The 21769-nt window shown below is 42.3% G+C and overlaps 1 protein-coding gene across 1 annotated transcript in view; it reads left to right on the top strand.

Annotated features, from left to right (window-relative positions):
• Positions 1 to 21769, top strand: part of TRIO (trio Rho guanine nucleotide exchange factor) — a 5246815-nt gene that overhangs the window by 144247 nt on the left and 5080799 nt on the right. The window contains exon 2 of the mRNA XM_086965300.1: positions 13646 to 13720. Within this exon, the coding sequence (XP_086821426.1) occupies positions 13646 to 13720 (75 nt within the window). The remainder of the gene's footprint in view (positions 1 to 13645; positions 13721 to 21769) is intronic.

Genomic DNA, 21769 nt, shown 5'->3' on the forward strand with positions numbered 1-21769 from the left:
ACATTTGACTCCTGTTCTTAAGGCGGAAATTTCACAGATTGCCTTCGCTATACATTCACCACTTTCACAATGAAATGTCCCTAAAGATAACACACGACAATGTTACCACTTTGAAATCAGACAATGTACTGTGCAACTTCTCTTGCATTTCCCCCTGCCTGCATACAGGGCAACCAACTTCCTACTTCCCGGAAGTTTCAAAATGTTACTACATATAACGTAATACAAACTCAACATATAGTGTTAAACATAAAACATCAATAATCTCCAAACTGACCTATAATAACAATCCTCTGCTAACAAGAAATCTGTCCCACTTGACTCAGGAGCTATAATTCATTCTTTACTCATCGGTGGGGCCCATAGCACCGCGAGTCACCTGTTCACACACTGCACTGCCCCTGAGTCAGTGACAAAGAGGGTGTGCTGTGGGGTACCTTGGATTTACGCTTTATACATTATGTACATTTATAAACTTTGATTATCAGACTAACCTGTAAATAGGACACAAATACATCAAGATACTCCGCAATTTGGTCGATGGACCAACTAGTAGAAGTAAGTTGATGGAGATTAAGACCAGCTCAATCACAGTAATCCTATAATCTTTTAACATTTTATTCTGCCATGACATTTATCTAAAATAAAACAGACTTGAGTTTGACATTTAAAATAGTTTATCTGCTTAATTTGAGGAAGTAAATTTAGCAATTTATGTAGACAAGCAAAATGTAAGCATTTTATTTAGTATATGTTAAAGAAAATAAAAATTAGAAAAACATATACCCATCAGTCATAATCGAATGACTGAGTCGCACAAGTTCCCAAAACGGACTCTCTATTCTCCTCAATGCCTCCCTTCCAAAATAAAAACTCTGCAATCGGTCATTCTTCTTTGCTCCATCAAAGTTAAAGTCCCAAAATATTTCAAAGTCTCTAGCACCATAAAATTGTCCAAACCGACAGAATGTCATGGTGCAAAATAAAATCAGTGTTAAACCAAAGTGAAGGGTTCTTAGTGTGAGGGAGTGTTTGCGCTCAGCTGGTTAACTGGCAAATTAACTGACACAGACCTAATGTGGTGCTACCAGGAAAGGGGAGACCCTAACAACCCCTTGGATGATGTTGTACAAGACAAACACATTAAAGTCAAAAGACCTGTGCACACACATGAAAATCAAACATATAATATGGCAATTTGTGAGACTGGAAGAAAAAGCAGTTGACGCCTGTTGATCTCGTTGTTTTAATGTTCGCTTTAGAAAACGGCAGCCGACACGTGTTTCGTCGGAGAACAAAACACTCTGACTCTTCGGGGCTGGAGATAAAACAAAATACACACAAAACTGACTATTCTAGCCAGAATGTCGGTGACAAACAACATCCCTGGGGATGTAACGTTCAAATTCACAATTCTCCTACTTGCGCACTTCTGTAAACAATTAGACGTTTTTTGAGGGCTTAAGAGGTAATATGTGAGCATGCGAGAAAAAAAAGGGGGGGGGGGGGTGTTTCATCACAAAATGTTCAGAAATATTGAAAAGTACCAGTCATGTAATCAATTGCTCCATTAGCGTGATTACATTCTACACAAGAATTCTGATTTCTACTTCATACCCACAATATCAATTGTACGGTTATACATACACAGTTGGACCAATGTTATGTTACATCAAGACCATTCATTATAATTGATAATCGTTGCGATAAGAAATTTGACTTCTCGTAACCGTGCAAAGGTTCAGTGCCACCGATGTGAATGCGAACAGGATGAAAGATAAACCGATACCCTTAAGACACCCCACACAACTGTGTTGCCATAGGACAGTGCCGGGTGGAGTGTAAGTTTGAAATAGTTCGATAATCGGCATGCAGATACATACCTACGTCCTAATGGATAAGAAACAATCGATCCCTAAAGAATAAGAAAAAGAAGGGGAGAACTCTACTTAACTGGCAGGAAAGGATATAAAAGGTCGTGAATTCGTATTAAAAATCTAAAGAAAAAGCCAGAATAAAAAAAACACTCACCCCACAACCGGTGATAATTCCAACCCGGTTAGGGTATCTGTAGATTGTTCGGTGGGTAGAGAAAGAAAATCAATTGCTCCGCTGGCGGAATGGGACAGGTCCGAAGAAACAGAGGTGGGAGGAAAAACAACTATTAGTACTCTCCTATTTGAAAATCTGTACAATCCAGGGTAGAAAACGATACTGTGAATCATGCTAGCTCCACACACACAGACTCCTGCTCAAAATCTCATCGGAAGGATGTTGGGCCTGCACTGTACACGCAGTCAATAATAGCATGTCACACTAAAACAAATTTTAGTACACTCATATTGAAAATCCATACAATCCAGGGTAAAAATTGATACTGTGGATCATATCCGACCTAAAGCATAAAGACTGCTGCACAAAATCCCATCGAAGGGATGTTGGGCCTGCACTGTAACCGCAGTAAAGATAGTAAGTCACGCTAAGCGTGCAGAGTAATTCTAACGGTCCCCACCTCGTTGATACATGGCCTTACTATTCTTAAACGTTTGACCCATAACTGTGTACCTGGTAGAGAATATAATATCGTGATTGAGGGTAAATCAACACTGTACGGTACACCAGAGAAGTAAACAAAGGGCGAACCAGTGCAAATTGCCTGATTCCGAGAACTCATGGATCTAAATCAGAGGTGCTTGGATATGAGACCCACCTGTGGCGGTGTGCTCAATAAATGGTCGCTGATTACAGGGTCTGGAAAAAGATGGATACGTCTTCAGGTGCTGGCTGTGGGTAAGGTTAAAAGCACAACGGGAATATCAGCACAGAGTGTTAAGGGTGGATATCAAGGCAATTAAAAACTGAGTCTACAATGGTCACTTACATGAACGAATATGTCTTCAATGAGTGAACTCCAAATTCCGGTGGCTCCTCGGTAAAAGCCTAAATAAAATGCGATCTTGGTCAGAAAATGGCCCCTAATCGGCCTCTGGGCGCAATTATAAACTACTGTTTCCTACGCGCATACCTGGTGACCTGTCCTACCCCGGTAACGACGTCCTCCTCATTTCCGATGATGTGCATCAACAAAACTAAGCGTGCGCATGCTCTATATTGTGGAAAATTCCCTTGTGTGAGTGAAACACTAGACTGGTGAACGCGTTTCAGAGCAACGCGTGTGGGCGCACCGGAAGTAAGCAAAACTATTTGTTCTCGGTTTGCTGCTAAAATTCAGCGCATGCGTTGAGTACTCCGGAATGAAATGGCTACTAGACCGGGGCCCGTGCTTAAGAGTCAATGCACGTGCGCTCCTGGAAGTGAGATGCAATGCCTCACTGGTCTCTCATAAACCTGTGAAATCTGGTCAGTATTTCACGGGAAACGTGCCAAAATTGTCTCCCCAGAATGACACCAAACCATTCAATATATTGAAAGGAGGTGCACGCAAATATAATTGAGGTACAGAATTGAAAACTAATCTATGGGCTGATATCAGGGCGACTCGAGGAAAGAGAGAAAAAAAATATGTACCACATATCGCCTGCTCATAAAAATGGAACAAATTGAGTGTGTTGTTTACCATGGTTTGCGTAATCTATACACCATAATAAAAATAAAATAAAAAATGTACCACATTAAGGGGGCGTGTCAGCGAAATCCTATATCAGTACTCTATCAGGGGGAAAAAACAAGCATTTGCAATACAATAGGTCTCGCATTATGACAGTTTGAGCTATTGGTCTTGTAAATGACACTTTTTTTATTTATGTGTTGGTTTTGAAAATAGCTAAATTAATAGCTTTGTCATTTACAATGCCAATAGTTATAACTTTCGCTAATGTGACACCTATAGCATTTGTAATGCAACATGTTTTGTATTTACGTGACTTAGATGTATTGATATTACAAATAACAATGGCTTTTAATTTTTTTAAATAATTATTACTTTAATAAAAGTGATTGTAATTTATAATGGCAATAGCTTAAACTTTTGTAAATAACTTTTGTGAAGATTATGTTCAGTGTATTTTATTGTGATGAAAATCCAAGAACAGAAGTGAAATATTAACATCTTTTTGTGACATTTGTAATAAAGCTTGAAACTTTTAGAGAACATATTTGAACCAATCATTGTTGAATGGTTGCACAGATTGATGCTGTGATGGCGCGGAGTGATGTTGTGGTGGTGCTGAGTGATGTTGTGGTGGTGCTGAGTGATGCTGTGGTGGTGCTGAGTGATGCTGTGGTGGTGCTGAGTGATGCTGTGGTGGTGCTGAGTGATGCTGGAGTTGCGCTCAGTGATGCTGTGGTGGTACTGAGTGATGCTGTGGTGGTGCTGAGTGGTGCTGTGGTGGTGTTGTGATGGTGCTGAGTAGTGGTGCTGAGTGGTGCTGTGGTGGTGCTGTGGTGGTGGTGCTGAGTGATGCTGTGATGGTGCTGAGTGATGCCTGTGGTGGTGCAGAGTGATGCCTGTGGTGGTGCTGAGTGATGCCTGTGGTGGTGCTGAGTGATGCCTGTGGTGGTGCTGAGTGATGCCTGTGGTGGTGCTGAGTGATGCCTTTGGTGGTGCTGAGTGATGCCTTTGGTGGTGCTGAGTGATGCTGGGGTGGCGCTGAGTGATGCTGGGGTGGCGCTGAGTGGTGCTGGGGTGGCGCTGAGTGGTGCTGGGGTGGCGCTGAGTGGTGCTGTGGTGGCGCTGAGTGGCGCTGAGTGGTGCTGTGGTGGTGCTGAGGGGTGCTGTGGTGTTGCTGAGTGATAATGGACACCAGGCTAACGCAATTGCTGTTTTCGAGGTGCTAGCAGGAAGGGAACAAATTGGAAATGTGCCGCCAGTTGTATGCGCCCACATTCTCTGCCTCTACTTATTTTAAACGTACAGCCTAAAGTGGTGAACAAAGAAGACTAAGTGTTATAAGATGGCGTCAGCAACAAAAACAGAAACACTCCTTTTGTAGCTTTGAAATGCGAAGCAACGAAAAATGAGCACAAAAGAGAACCCACGATAACCAGGCACTAGCCTAACTGATTTGCTGTTTCTAATGTGCTAACTGTAAAGAACAAATTAAGAATGTGATGCCAGTTGTACGCACCTATGTTGTCTGCCTCTAATTAGTCTGCATTTTAATAAAAGCAGTAACAATTTTCTAAGAGCGCATACTGAAAATAAAAGCAGCGCTTTTATGCATTTAAAGCACATACTATAAAGTAAAGCTTCGTTTTAATGCATGCAGTACAACTAAAACGTATCAATAAGTATTATTGCAAAACTACACAAAACTTAATTATGTCCATGAAAAGAAACCCAAACCGCACGCATATATTATGTTTTATACCGCACTGATAGCAGCACAAAAATATAAACTGCCACCAACATGCATATAAAAGCAGAAGCCACTTTAACTGCGAAGTGTGAAGCAGGGGGCGGGAGAGCGGATCCCTTTGAAGTGAAGCTCTCGGCGCGCTGGAGAAGCGTGAGCCTGGTGGGAGGGGCGGGATGCCAGCGAGTGGGAGGGAACGGGCCAAGTGCGCGCTCAAGAAAAAACGGATGAACAATTAACACTCACTGTAGGAAATCCGGCTAGTTTGAGAGACTTTGGTTCAGTGGTAATAGGTTCGAGTATAACTCGACCTAAAAACACGGGTAAAGATAAAAAGGACATGAACGAAAAAGTTTCATATTAACTTATAACACTTCATATCAATAATATTTCTCTAAGTGCAATAAAAGTCAATAACCAATATTGTTGCCAAATCAGATGAACACAAAAAAAATTGATCCAAATTAAATTGTATACATTCATAGAAAACGTAGACATTTTAGTGAGTTAATATGTTATAGTTCTGAAACGTTAGGCGTAGTTCTGTCATCTGCCTGTGAAGTTGACATTTCAGTGGTTGTAATACCATTTAAAAATGGCCGAAACATTTATTTTTGGCCGATTGCAAACTGTGAAACAGACAGCCAGTCCGCTTTCTATGACTATACAGGCAGAAAAAAGTATCTAGTACGAGGTAAACCGCTAGTTGCCTGTTGCATTGGAGGCAGATTATGCCTTCATTCCCTCACCACCTTTACCCAGGTGGGTGTTCTACATGTTTATTTTTCTGGAGTTGCAATCCGTGCTTTCTATCTGTATATGTTGCAGTGCTTGCTTTACCTCTATAAAAGTTATTTAGCAGGCTTCCCAAGTAATGCGTTTTCCCTATCTTTGTGAGGTACATTTCATAACCCAAGCTCTTCTGGATCATTAGTCGCAATGAATACTATAGCGAAACAATGGTTTTTTGGGGAAAGTCGTCTTGAGTCCAAGCAAGGGAATACAGAGCCAGAAATGTCAGCATCCACCTTCATGCTTCCTTTCCCCATAAACCACAGCCAGTTAAAATTAAAGAGTTCGGTGGGTTAAACACCTGCCGCAGGAACGTAGATGTAGCTTGCAAGTTATTTTTGTGTGTTTTGTAGTCTGGTGTACCTTCTGCCACTAAATGTCGTTTACCTGTCTTTTGGTGTTCCTGCTCACCCTTTAGCACTGTCACTTTCAAGCAAACCCTGCAGATTGGACTCATGTGTGCCATGGTCTATGGGTGTCAGGTGCTACTTAGCAGATCTCACAATGCCCGTGCTTAACGGACATGACCAGACCACAGCACTGACATTGTGAGACCTGCTAAGTAACATGTGACACCATCGACAGTCCATGGCACACTTGAGTCCAATCTGCAGGGTGTACTTGAAAGGGAAGTTGTAAAAGAGCTGGGACAGGGACACCAAAAACAGAAACGACACAGTGACAGAAGGTACGATAGGTTGAGAGAGTACATAGCTTACGTGGAGCTGTTCTCCACAGCAGATATCTTACAAGATATTCAAAGCGCAGTTTCAGTGTAATACTTTTATGTTGCACCCTAATTAATTGCAACAGTGGCGCCAGCTGCTGTGCCTGATGATGTGGGAGGCATACTGTGCACGTTTGCTGAGGGAATGATTGTTTTAGCGGCCAGGAGTCTGAGGCGACAGGCGGGCGGCTGGCCATTGAATTGCTGCAAGCCTCGCAAGTGACAGTGCCACTTTGAGACTCAGTGTCAGCTGAGTGTTATCTTTTTTACTGCAGCGCGATCAGCTGATTGCAGGTCGGTGCCTGGCATGGAGTCTCGTTTTGTTTTACATGAACGATAAACAGAAAATGAGACTCTAGACCAAAGAGGTTTGGTGAACTTACAAATATTGTCTTTTTGGAATGTTTTCACGTTAACGTTTCGCATCTACACACATGCTTTCAACTTGTTATTTAACTTTCTCTGTTCTCAACTAGTCTGTAAACACAGCTATTAAAGTTTGTAACTGAATCAGAATAGAAAGAAAATTACACGTTTCCAGGATGAAAAGCAAGGGACATGTAACTGACCATACGCTAAACTGTTGTAATAAAAGTAGCGCAGTCCAAGTAGTTTCCTGCAGGTAATTTATAGCAGCACAAAAATATAAACTGCCACCAACACGCATATAAAAGCAGAAGCCACTTTAACTGCGAAATGTGAAGCAGGTGCGGGAGAGCGGATCCCTTTGAAGTGAAGCTCTCGGCGTGCTGGAGAAGCGCGAGTCTGGTTGGGGGGGGGCGGGATGCCAGCGAGTGGGAGGGAATGGGCCAAGCACGCGCTCAAGAAGTCACGGATTAACAATTGACACGCATTGTAGGAAATCCGGCTGGTTTGAGAGACTTTGGTTCAGTAGTAATAGGTTCGAGTATAACTCGACCTAAAAAGGGGGAGAAGGGAAGGAAATGTATCCGAATAAAAACAGAGGTGAGCAGGCGATCACGCTGTTGCTGGGCAGTTAGAAGAAGAAAAAATATAGAATGGTTGTGGCCACTATTGTGCCTAAGTACAGAACCACCACCATTGTGAACTACACAACATAATCTATTACTTCAATACCAAAGAAGGAAAACTCTTTGTGTCCCTTGTGCAGGACACAATGCTACGTGAATGGCAACTGGATATCTGGCATCCCCCTGTTTCAGCGCTCTCATGTGTTCTGCAATTCTTTCTTTCAAATGTCTAATTGTGCTGCCTATATACAGTTTTTCACATTTACACACAATCACATAGACAACGAATCTTGAGGTACAGTTGATGTTGTTCCTGTTTGTATAAATCTGATTATCAGGACCACTAAAGCTCTTGACTTTGTGTTGTGCCCATTTGCAAGCGCCACAGAAACCACATTTGTGAAACCCCAAAGTGTGTGGTGTGAGCCATGTGTTGGTCTGCGTCGTTCTAGGTAGTGAAGGACTTAGTCTAGTGCGCAGGGTTCTACCTCGCCTGAAAGTAATCATGGGTTGTGAAGTAATGGAACACCCCAGAGGGGGCAATAGGGAACTCCGTCTGTGCAGAATAGAAGCTACTTGGATAATGCGCTTGCAATCGGTTAAACATGGTTTAAATTGTGATTCAGAAATGCAATACTTTCTAGGCTAAATGAAACCACAATTGATGGGATCTTGTCACAATAGAGAGAAATGAATGCTAAATCTGTGGTTCAAAATGTCATAAATATGGATTACGTTTGAGTACTCTTTATCTGAACATCCGAATATGATTCGTCATCTACATGATAGGTCACCTACGTGTCTTACAGTTCAATTTTAAGAGACGTCACATGTATATATCAGCCATATGTAATATTCTCACTCATCACTGTCATAAGAGACTGGACACACAAAACGGTGGGGGCCAAGATCTATAGTATGATAGAGATTATGTTGTGTAGTTCACAATGGTGGTGGTTCTGTACTTAGGCACAATAGTGGCCACAACCATTCTATATTTGTTTCTTCTTCGAATTGCCCAGCAACAGCGTGATCGCCTGATCACCTCTGTTTTTATTCAATAATTGGTGATAATCTTCTGATACATTTCCTTCCCTTCTCCCCCCTTTTTTTTCCCCTGATAGCGTACTGATCTTGGATTTCGCTGACACTCTCCCTTAATGTGGTAAATTTTGTTTAACATTTTTATTATGGTGTATAGATTACGCAATCCATGGTAAACAACACACTACATGTGTTCCATTTTTATGAGCAGGCGATATGTGGTATAAAATGTTTTTCTCTTTCCTCGAGTCGCCCTGATATCAGCCCATAGATTCGTTTTCAATTCTCTACCTCATTTATGTTTGCGTGCACCTTCTTTCAATATATTGAATGGTTTGGTGTCATTCTGGGGAGACAATTTTGGCATGTTTCCCGGGAAATACTTTCCAGATTTCACGGGTTTATGAGAGACCAGTGAGGCATTGCATCTCACTTCAGGGAGCGCACGTGCATTGACTCGTAAGTACGGGCCCCGGTCTAGTAGCCATTTCATTCCGGAGTACTCGACGCATGCTCTGAATTTTAGCCGCATCACGAGAACAAATAGTTTTGCTTACTTCCGGTGCGGCCACATGCGTTTCTCGGAAACGCGTTCACCGGTCTAGTGTTTCACTCACACAAGGGAATTTTCCCCAATATAGCGCATGCGTACGCTTAGTTTTGTTGATGCACATCATCGGAAACTAGGAGGACGCCGTTACCGGGGTCGGACAGGTCACCAGGTATGCGCGTAGGAAACAGTAGTTTATAATTGCGCCCAGAGGCCGATTGGGCGCCATTTTCTGACCAAGATTGCATTTTATTTAGGCTTTTACCGAGGAGCCACCGGAATTTGGAGGTCACTCATTGAAGACCTATTCGTTCATGTAAATGACCATTGTAGACTCCGTTTTTAATTGCCTTGATATCCACCCTTAACACTCCGTGCTGATATTCGCGTTGTGCTTTTAACCTTACCCACAGCCAGCACCTGAAGACGTACCCATCTTTTTCCAGACCCTGTAATCAGCGACCATTTATTGAGCACACCGCCACAGGTGGGTCTCATATCTAAGCACCTCTGATTTAGATCCATGAGTTCTCGGAATCAGGCAATTTGCACTGGTTCTCCCTTTGTTTACTTCTCTGGTGTACCGTACAGTGTTGATTCACCCTCAATCACAATATTATATTCTCTACCAGGTACACAGTTATCGGTCCAACGTTTAAGAATAGTAAAGCCATGTATCAACGAGGTGGGGACAGTTAGAATTACTCTGCACGCTTAGCGTGACTTACTATCTTTACTGCGGTTACAGTGCAGGCCCAACATCCCTTCGATGGGATTTTGTGCAGCAGTCTTTATGCTTTAGCTTAAGAAACCTGAGCGCCTGAGGCGGAAGCCGGGTGCATTCTGATCGCATTTTTAAACTTGTTTATAAAATTGTTTAGCACTTGATTTTATCCTCTGTTACTACCCCTGAGCACTTCCCCTTGCCACACGCCGCAGGAAACACCGTACAGCGGATTTTAGCGCTGACGGGTTGAAACAAACACTGCTGCCTTTCGCGCGCCAAGCACCCTGGCCACGCCCATTGCTGGAGGCCACGCCCACCACAACACAGGACACTTAAAGCGCCCTGATTGCTAGTCGCGCCATAAGAATCCTGAGCGCCTGAGGCGGAAGCCGGGTGCATTCTGATCGCATTTTTAAACTTGTTTATAATATTGTTTAGCACTTGATTTTATCCTCTGTTACTACCCCTGAGCACTTCCCCTTGCCACACGCCGCAGGAAACAACACCGTACAGCGGATTTTAGCGCTGACGGGTTGAAACAAACACTGCTGCCTTTCGCGCGCCAAGCCCCCTGGCCACGCCCATTGCTGGAGGCTACGCCCTCTTTCTTTTATAAATATGTGCATCTCTAGGAAGCGCAGCGGACGAGCGCAGCGGGAGTGCCTAAGGCAAGCCCGTCTGCGCACGACCGGGCTCAGGGCCAGAACCCATGCCAGACGGGCACACCGATAGGGTGAGTTACTCGCGGCGTGCTCTACTAAGTCTTAGACCTACAAAGAACACACAATGTAATCATGTTCACGAATCAGACGGACATTTCACAAACTGCGTTATCTGCCCCCCCGTAAAATTACAACTGACTCAGGCACCAATCTTACACTCTGGCCTGAAATTAGCAGAACTGAACTGTAGGTCGCTCCCTATGCACGCCCTGCTTATTAACCATCTGCTCGTGGACCATGAGCTAGACATCCTGTTTCTTACGGAAACTTGGCTCACAACGCATTCGGACTCGGATGTGGTCTTGGCTCTGGCCCCGGGTTTTCTTATCCAGTCCCAAGTTTGCCCCTCTGGTAGAGGGGGCGGACTGGCCATTTTGCACAGAGATCATTTCTCATGCAGAATTAGCGATGCCCACATCAAGGACTCGGAGAGTTGCCATTTTACCATCCACCTGGCTCCGACAACCTCTCTGACAGGTCTTCTGGTGTATCGCCCCCCCGGCCATTTTGGCCCCTTTGCTAGCGCCCTACTAGATTCTATCTCAGCACTTGCCCACTCTACACCTAACTTTACTGTGCTAGGGGACCTCAATATCCACTTTGATGATCCCCCTAGACACAGGGGCTGCTGACTTGATACTAGACTTGGCTGCTTATGGCCTCCAACTGGCCAATACCGGAGCCACCCATATCAAGGGCCACTTGCTAGACCCAGTTTTTACAAATGTCCGTACCCTCCAGGCTAGACCTTCTTGCCCCCTCCCCTGGACAGACCATTTTTTGGTCCCCCTTTTTTGACCAGGAGAATTTAGGAAGCCCCACAAGCCCGTCACGTACACCCAGGACAGGGCATGGTCCAGACTCTCAAGCAAGGACTGGGCAAGAGCTCTGGAACAAACGACCCCCGCCCCCTCCGGAGATCCTGTTATAGCTGATAGCAACTTCAGGAAGTGGATCTCCGAGTAACATGAAGCTCCCCTGAAAACTACCCTCAATGCTTCAGCAAGAATGGTCACAGTAACTAAGAAATTAGACCACATCTCTCCCGCACTCAAGAAACTTAATTGGCTCCCAATTGAACAGCGAGTCAGCTTCCGAACTGCATGCCTCACACATAAAGCCCTTCACACAGGCAAACCAAAATACCTGGCCACCAAACTCAAAAGGGCCGGCCAGTCCAGGAATCTCAGAAGTTCCAACACGCTACTACTCATTCCATTGAAATCTCGGAAACCCAAAACCGCAACTAAATCTTTTGCGTGAAATGCACCTAAGATTTGGAACTCCACCCCCCCCCCCCCCATCCGAACGATCACCTCTTTCCCGAAATTCAAGATCCTACTCAAAGCCCTCTTTCTAGAGCGCTTTCGATCTTAACAAGATGGTCATAAGTTACTCTGGTTATAGTTTGACACCGTACCAGAACCTCGTTGTGGTCTAAAACAGTTGTCTCGGAACTAAAATCGCCGTGATGTCCTGTCAGACCTCAACTGGATCGAAAGACACCCCACGCACTGTCAGCAAGGTAACCTCTCCACTGGAAACTCCTCTGCCACGATCCTCTTGCTGGACCACAAGATCTGTATTATATATATGTCTATAATGCTCATAAGTATGTAAGTTGCGTATTTTGTTTATGCCGCTAATGCTCATAATTGGGCATGCTGTGAAGCGCTATGATACCCTCGGGTCCAGCTAGCGCTATACAAAACTTCTAATTAAAGAAATAACCATTACATATGCACTCGCATATGTTTTGGTGATAAAAGTATACAACACACATACAATCATGTATTTGAATGTCATCACCCAATGTATTGATTTGTCCGTCAGCACAGTTCATTTACAGACATGTACATTTTGTTGTGTGCTTGTAAAAAAAATAATTGTACAGCCCTGTCTCAAGCACTGCCTGGAGCAAGCACGATTGTCACATAAACCCTGTCACTTTGAAGTCAGACATTAAGCTCACTTGAAGACACAGCCTGACATTTGACCTCTGTCTTTGAATGCACAGCAAATGTGACAAGATAAGAACAAGATTTGAAGGCCCGTTTACAGAAAAACAGTTTGTGGAAGATTGCATTAAACAATGTTCGTGCAACGGGAGGGATAAACTAGAGCTGGACACCCTAAGGCTAATAAAGCCAGCAAATGGAAAGCCCAGGAAATGCGAGTTGCAAACCACAAAGCAAATGGTAAGCAACGGGCAGAATGCATTCCTAGGTCAACGTTTTAAAAGTTCTCAAGATGTCTTTACCAAACCAGGCAGCTGCGCTGTCTGGTAGTCTGCAGCCTAAAAAGGCAAGGAGGAATGTAGAAAGCCATGGATGAGTTTGGATGGAAGTTTGAGTGAGCAACATAGCTGCAGGGGAGAGGGATACATCCTTCCAGGGAGAAAGCTAGAAAACACATGCACTCTCATGAAGTGCTGAAAGAAAAAAAAAGTGGTTCCTAAAAGTGAGTAGTGCAATGATGCAAGTCGTCCAATCAAACGGGATGGTAGAGACTATACTTCAGGGGAGGGACAAACGGATTAAGGAGAACAACCAATATAATATGGACAAAGGAAGTTGTTGAATAATAAGTAAGCAAATACGAGAAACAGCTAAGGCAATCGGTGGTAATCAATGGGTTGCGTCAAAGTCCATTGTAGGTTCTTGGTATAGTCAACAATAGGATTTCTCCTACAAGAAAGCTGAAAAGATGTATTTTAAACCACACTTAAGAAGGGTAAGGTTGGCGATTGACTCAGTACTTTTCATTTTTGTTTCAGGTTTTTGCAGAAGTGATGAAATGAAAGCTATGGACGTTTTGCCAATTCTTAAAGAAAAGGTTGCATACTTGTCGGGTAAGGAAGATTTGCTTTACTCTTTTAAGCCCATTAAAATAGTGTTTTGATTGAGAAACATTCTTAAAAGCTCCAGAGAAGTGTTATATTATCCTATAACATGGTCATTACTGTCTGTTCTCTCTAAACTTAATCCCAAGTCTGTGCATCTTTTCCCTTCTAGATTTTTGTGCCTTACTTTTTGTCTTGTTACTTCCTGCTCTTTTTGTATTATACACCTTAACTTCACCTTTTCTTTTTGACAAATTTGAAGTATCAATTTCTTATATGCATAACGTTGGTACGGTCCATGGCATTATCCGTTTAAGATGCGCTAGAGAATATTCTTGTTAATTGGACTCTTCTGGTAATGCAGGCTCCATATTGGTTTTTTTTTCAGCTCACCTGCATTGTGCTTGAGCCTTAGTTCAATGCACTGCAATAGTTGATAAGTCAACCGGAACACAACTTCCTTGAGCCATGTTTTTTTCCAAAAAGATCCGTAATACAAAAATACATGTATGTATATGCAGGGGCATTCATTCGACTCTTCGTTTACTGATCTGTTCCAGTATCAGTCACATTTTGCTTACGCCCTTTGCAACATACCTTGTGTTGCAATAGATCAGCAACTGGAATGACATACTCTTCATTTCAGTGACAGCAAAACAATCGCTCTCCTGGTAATGCAAGACTAACAATCTGTTGAAAGGTGTCCCTCTTCTGTAGAACTCTCCAGTGCAAACAGTTGTGACGGATGTGTCACTGTCAGGATAGGGAGCCCATTTATGATCCCTATAACATGTTAAAGAAGATAAGTCCTTGTCACATAAGTTCTTGGAGCTCAGAGCAGTCCATCTGGTTCTTAGGGCCTTTTCTCATCACTGATGATAAATAACATTCTTAATCAGATGGCAACAATACGTTGCCTCAATGAAGGAGGCACAAGCTTAAACCTGTTTATCACTGAAGACACGGAAGATCTGTTTATGGACCCTATCCACGGGCCTGTCAAAGCAGTCCAATTTCCAGGAGCTCTACATCAACAAGCAACCTTCCTAAGTAGGCTTTATGACTAAAACCACAAATGGGTTCTAGGCAACTATATTCTTCAGGATATAATCACATAGTCATGCTTTCCAACTGTGAAGCTCTTCGCTATGGCTTAAAACAAAAACAATCAAACACACAAAAGGTGATGGGAGGATGCTTGCAACAAGTCTAACGACTGGCAATTGTTCTATGTATCATTCCAATCCATTGTTATTTTGCCCACCATGCCTCCTCAGATTAGACCCACCCATATGCAAATTAGTCTTGGTACTACTAACCAAGGGAACAGTTCAGCCCTAACTGCCAAGCCAGTTCATTTCTCAACCAGAACAGAGGTAACCCAAGAACAGTTTTGCCCAGAGCTTGGTTCTAGTAGCAGAAAGAAGAAATCCTCCCTGAGCACACAAAATGTATATGATTAGGGCTCCCAGTTTTCCGTTTTTACTGATTTTTACAGATAAATACAGACAGAAAGCTATTTTTTTCCTGACTGTATTTATTTTAAAATACAGACAAATACGGAAAATAGGTCTTCTTTGGATGTTTTTTCTACTGTCAATTATGAGTGCCAGGTCAGTAGAAGTACAGATTGAGAGGTAGGGGAGATGAAAAAAGACAATAGATTTCCTAATTAAGTTTAATTAAGTGCAGATCTACAGTTATTGATGCTATTCTACAATGCAAGTGCTTACAGATAACGCTATTGCACTGTATACTGCTGAAACCTTTTGGACATTCAAATGTGAGTATACATTTATCAGTCAAATAAATGTGAAAAAAAAAATACCCATGGCAGCTTCATTTATACAGAAAACACACAAAAAAATGGATAAATACGGACAAAATCTGCAAAAAATAAATATGGATAAATACAGACGGAAATGTAGAAAAAATAAATACCATAAAACCGGGAGCCCTATATATGATCCACAAATATAGATTTCAATGTCCATAAATGTATTCTTATTTTCTTAAATCAAGTATTCTTCAGTTGGTACAGCAGACTTCTCTTGTCCGTACATCCACAACATTCAATTAGGTATTTCTTCAATATAAACCAAATTCAAAGCAGCCAACACGTGTTTCATCATGCTAGGTCAAGCATCTTTGACTTCTTCAGGGCTGCAAACCCAAATAAGCAAAGTATAAGCTAAGCAAAGCAAAGAAAAGTATTGTATCTTACACAATGGTACAAATGCTCCTCATTCCTCCTTGGTCCTTAAGAATGAATGACTGTTTTCAACACAATTTTACTACTTCCTTTCCCGTTTGTTTTCTTTTTTCTATTCTGTTTGCTTACTAACGTGGTGGAGGTTTTCCTCTCTCAAAACTACTATTACCATGTAACGTTTAGACGTTTAACAGTACCTCAGAATCTAATTTAATGGTAATAGGTTGAAAGATCTGATCGTTGACATGTACTAGAATAATATCGATAATCTGGATTGTTGACATTTATTAGAATATGTAATTTCATTACGTAGTATTCGTACATATGAGTATGACTGGGTTTGGAATTATTCTTTCGGTACTTTAATAGTATTTTATAGTATATTGGCCATTCTAAGATGGAGGATTTACTTTGGTAGGCAAAAGACGGACTTAGCGGAAATTGTAAAGCTTTATTGGCAATTGTGTACACTGACATCACGGGACATAAAGGATAAAGTGATAACCGGTAGATTACATGGTATGTTTCATTTTGGGTGAGTTTGCACTTACGACATATACTTGGTACGATATGACTCCGATATGATTGTTGAAATACGAGTTGAATATTGACTGTATTGGATTATATTTTAAATTAATTTAAAGCAGGTTTCGCGATTTAGATTTTGGGTTGCAAATATTTGATTTTGGTTATTGACAGAACTACAGTAAAAACGAGAGCTCTGTTTGTCAGTTAACGTGCCAATTGCACATTAAAAAATTGCGCCGGTCACATTTCTATATATAAGAAAGTGACAATATGGTGCCCGGGTAGAATGCTGGTTTCCCGTTACGATTGTGAGGCTTACGTCTGAGATTGGGTAAGTGGGGGACTGACATTAATATTTGTTTCGCAGACGTTTAATGAGCTCTAGAATAGTGATTACTTAACTTTCCAATTCTGGGTCTTTCTTATAGATCACGTACACTTGGGATTTGGAGACTGTTTGCAAATAAAGAATATTGGAGTTGTGGATACGACTTATTGAATGGATTAAACATCTGGGATATATTTTTTTAAGTTCTGTATACAATTGTGCATGAATACACATGATTTAGCGTATACTACAGAAATAGTCTTTTTAACGTTTTTTTGTAAGATTGGGAGTTGTTGTATATCTAATTGGTACTCCTGATGCTTTTATGTTGCTTTCAGAGACAGAAACTCTCTACCATACGGAGACTTCAAGTGGGATTATCGTTCGTGAAAATAATATTGATAAAGTGCTGAGTTTTGACGAAGGAGTATTCAGACTATATTAAGAGAGAAAGGGTAATTGCTATGAGTGGCTTATTACTTTGATTGTGAATATGATTTATTCATCTTTGTGGGTGTCAGACTATCATGATCTCCTACAGGGTTTGCTTTGTTAATTTCAGGTACAACAACGGTTTTGTATTTCAGAGAACAAGAGACACATACATGCTACTTGTTACGATCTCTACGCATAACAAAATATCTTTGTGGGTTTCAGACTATCATGATATCCCACAGGATCTGCTTTGTTAATTTTGGATACAATGACTGTTCCTTATTTCAGCGATCAAGAGGCACTTTCTTGCTACTTGTTACGATCTCTACGTATAACAGAACAAACCGGGGTTAGAACTTGTGATGGGGGATTATCTGGTTATGATTTGAATTTTTACTATTTGTGTTTACTGCACTTGATGCATGATTTTGATTTTACAGATAGAGAGTTGTGCGTTTGACACCGATACGGACTACTTTATAAGTTTTGTACTTTGAAATCTGATTTTCACGTGATTTTACGCCTATAATAAAAAAACAAATGTAAATGTAACTCTTGCTCTTGGGCTTTCCTGCTTCTGGGTGATGAAATAGGAGACATTTGGTGCTATGAGTTATAAAGCTTTCCTTGAGACTTTATTCTATGTCACACTGGGTGATGGTTTACTATGACACCTTGAATGTTCTTCTGTCGTTTTTAAGTAACTAGACAAGGACTAAGGAGGAATGAGCTGCATGTGTACCATTCTGTAAGATACAATACTTTTCTTTGCTTATACTTTGCTTATTTTGGTTTGCAGCCCTGAAGAAGTCAAGGATGCTTGATCTAGCATGACGAAACACGTGTTGGCTGCTTTGAATTTGGTTTATATTGAAGAAATACCTAATTGAATGTTTTGGATGTACGGACAAGAGAAGTCTGCTGTACCAACTGAAGAATACTTGATTTAAGACAAGAAGAATACATTTATGGACATTGAAATCTATATTTGCGGATCATATACATTTTGTGTGCTCGGGGAGGATTTTTTCTTTGTTTTGTTATCCGCACATGCGGGTAGAGGTAGGGTTGTGTAGGCAACCAATTCTTCTTCCCCTCTGAGCACCGTTATATACGAATTGTAATTTGATACTTTGACCCAGATGTGTAGTTGAGCGCCCTTTCGTTTACCTGGTTACCTAGTGTTCAGTTAGTATTATGGTTCTAGTAGCATAGTGAGCAAGACTGATTTGAATGCGGATGGGTCTAAACTAAGATGACATGATGAGCAAAAGAACAATGGATTAGAATGCTACCCTGAGCAATTGCCAGTGGTGAGAACATTGCAAACATTCTTCCCATATCCTTTTGTGTGTTTGATGTAACACTGCAAGTGGCAAGGGTACGCTCAGACATTTGCCCCTTGTTTATTGTGCTGCTGGAGCCAAGGTATAGCAAAGTGATGCGCCCTAATCAGGGCGAAACTGGTCTTGGGTTGCTTGTTTACCAGTTCAGGGATGACTTAACCTGGCAGTTTGGACTGGGCTGTTACTATTAGGGCAGGATAACGACCGATTTGCAAATGGCTGGGTCCAAACTGAGGTGGCATGGTGAGCAAAAGAATGGTGGGTTGGAAGTCTACCCTGAGTGATTGCTAGTGGTTGGACACATTTCAAGGATTCCTCCCATCACCTTTTGTGTGCTTGTTTTCCGGCCAAAAATAATGCCAAGACTTTGCATACATAATTTTAGAGCCAAGATCTCTGGGCAATACGCTTTTCATTAAACTGGTCAAGGACAGAACTCCATTGTTATTAAGGGATTCCCCAATTAGGTGCATTCACTGTTCTGCTCCTGAACTGTTGGGTGACCATGATCCTCATCGCTTCAGAGTGGCCCAAGCTGTATTCATATCTTGATCTCCTACAAATGTCAGTGTACCTACACAAAAGGTTGCCATTCCGCTGAACCTACACACCAGGCTTCCACCAGAACAATGTAAACAATGAGAGAAGGAGAAGTCTTGTTCCGTTCTTCGTCCCAAACCATAGCGATACAAAACAAATATAGAACAGATCAGCCACCTGGCACTGTTTTACGGTTGCTCCTTTTTTCTCCTTTAGTCCCTTTAGATGTTTTTTATAGAGGCATAGGGACCTGCAGGGTGTTTTAAAATAACCTTCACTCACCTACCTAGTAGGTGACATGATTTATCTTTGGGTTCCCATCCTGGTTGCCGGAGAATGCTTACAGGGTGTGCTGCGACACTAGAATTACTGGGGAGAAAGAAGAAAAAAGAAGCAACTGTAACAGCGCCAGGTGGCTGATCCATTCTACATTTGTTTTGTATCATTCCAGCAGAACAAGACATCCTTGGGTTCAACAGCAAGGCTCTTGAGATCAAACAGTCTCAACACCTGAATCTTCCTCAGTCTGGCAGGGTCATCTTGAAGGTGGTTAAAAGACATATGAGAGCTTCATATTCTCTCAAATGAAGAAGAATCTGCTGATGGTGCCATCAATAAGGCCACAATCCTATTTCTTACCTAGAAGTGAATCCCCTGTGCTTAGTGCATTTGGTTCGAGCAGTTCTCATCTTAGTGTTCCACCTCGCAGCTAAATAGCTTACGGGAAATAATTTACTCAAACATCCTGTTTATGTCCAGTATCAACCAAGACTTTTTGATTTGACTAAAATTAAATATTTAATATACTTAAAGGAGCGTTCAGCCTACCCTTTACCTCCAAAGGTCAGTGTAGCAAAGTCAGTGTAGCAAAGTGGGTTCTTCAAAGTGGATTTTTCACTTTTGACTACCTGGACTTTTACTGTGAGTGAGTCTGACCAATTGACTCTCACCCACAGTAAATTCTCTGGAACTGGGCTGAGTGCTAACTGACAGTCTCTGTATTTTAAGATAAGGTCTCTGATGTAGTGCTAGGGTGAGAGGCTCTGGGCTGATTGCACAATAACACGTGATAACCTCTGCGGGCTAAACTGTAAGACTGCCGTCTAACTCAGCCTGGTATCTGCACACAGTTATCCTCTTGCGGAAGAGACCTTTCAGGGATTGGTCCAGATCTGGTGTAGGCCTTTAATGTGGGTGAGCATTCATAGATTATGCTGGTAGTGCTTAATGGCAAGGTTGTGTGCTTGGTGCATTATATCCAATAGGTGAAGTCAGAACCACTGTGTAGGTTTGCTTTACTTGAGTTTAGAGATACTGTCCCGGTATCACTTTTAGGGTCTTCATGTACAACAAGTGAAGATCCACTGTAACTGTACTCCCTATGCCACTTTAAGATTGATCATGTTTCTCTGGTTCACCCATAATTAGATTCCAGGCTTTAATACATGCCTCCCCTACTGCGTCAAGATAATTACTTTGTGGTGCATAGAAGGATAAAAAGTCTTTCCACACAATAAAACTATTAACAATGCTTGCCTGGGTTTCTGGGAAAGTAAAGGGTAGGAACCCTGCATGCGCTAATTTACTCCTAACACTGCACCTGGTCTGGACAAGCCCAAGCCCACAGAAACAAAGGAGTGGCTCCCCTTTTAAGTTTTGGTGGGAAGGTATCAGCCAGCTGTGGTAGTTGGGGGGCAAGGCTGTGGCCCCCAATGAAAGTCTTTTAATAGACCACCATCTTTAAAAGTCCCAGAATGCTGTCCAGGAAGGTTGAGGCAGGAGTGAAGCAATGATGTTGCACGCCAGGACTGGGCAGGGGTGCCTATCTTCCAGTACTTAAAACCTGCTGCTCAAGGGAGAGACTCCTGAGAAGACACTGTACCTAGGAGAGATGGCAAGAAAGAATGGTGACTGAAGAATGGGGCACCTTACTCCACTGAGATGATGGACTGAAGGAGTAAAACTCCAGCTAACACCTATGACGGCTCTCTCCAAGGACCTTGTCAGTGGCCCCCATGTGTCACCTGAGGAACAGTAGGTGAAATGACTATTCTAGGGGTCCCTGGATGGGCCCCCGAAAAGTCTGTGGACTGGCCCTGACTCTGCTGGCACCCACAGGCCCTGCAAGTAGCTAAGAGTCTGTGGGACCTGCGTAGCGCAGCATGGAGGGTGTTCTGCTTGTTGGCTGTGGAGAGGTTGACGAAGACTGTCCCCAAGCAGGAGAGCACCTCAGACGTCCGGGCATTAGATAGGACTAGCAAAGAAGCAGCAGAACTGAGATCCATTTTCAGAAGGGAACAAATGGGAAATGGAGCAAGTAGAACTGTTGCAATCTCTTTCAAATTCTCCCCGGGATGATCAAGCCCCCACAGGTCTGTCCGTCATCTTTTTATGTAATTTAATGGGGTATGGGTGTGTCAAAGCTCCCTCCAACAGCTGGGATCAGGCAGGCACAATGTAAAGCCTCAGTTCCCTGAACCTGCTAAGGCTTCATGCCCCATATTGATTTTAAATCAACAGACTTTCCACTGATCATAGGACAACATAAATTTGGATTGAGAAGACGATCGAAGTCTAAAAAAAATAGGATTCCGGTGTAGATGTCATAATCTGTAAAATATGTGAATGTGTCTCTAAGTTTTAGAACTCCCCTCTACGGGAGTCGGACA

This window comes from Lissotriton vulgaris, chromosome 4_1, assembly GCF_964263255.1.
Source record: "Lissotriton vulgaris chromosome 4_1, aLisVul1.2, whole genome shotgun sequence".
Taxonomy (NCBI): Eukaryota; Metazoa; Chordata; class Amphibia; order Caudata; family Salamandridae; genus Lissotriton; species Lissotriton vulgaris.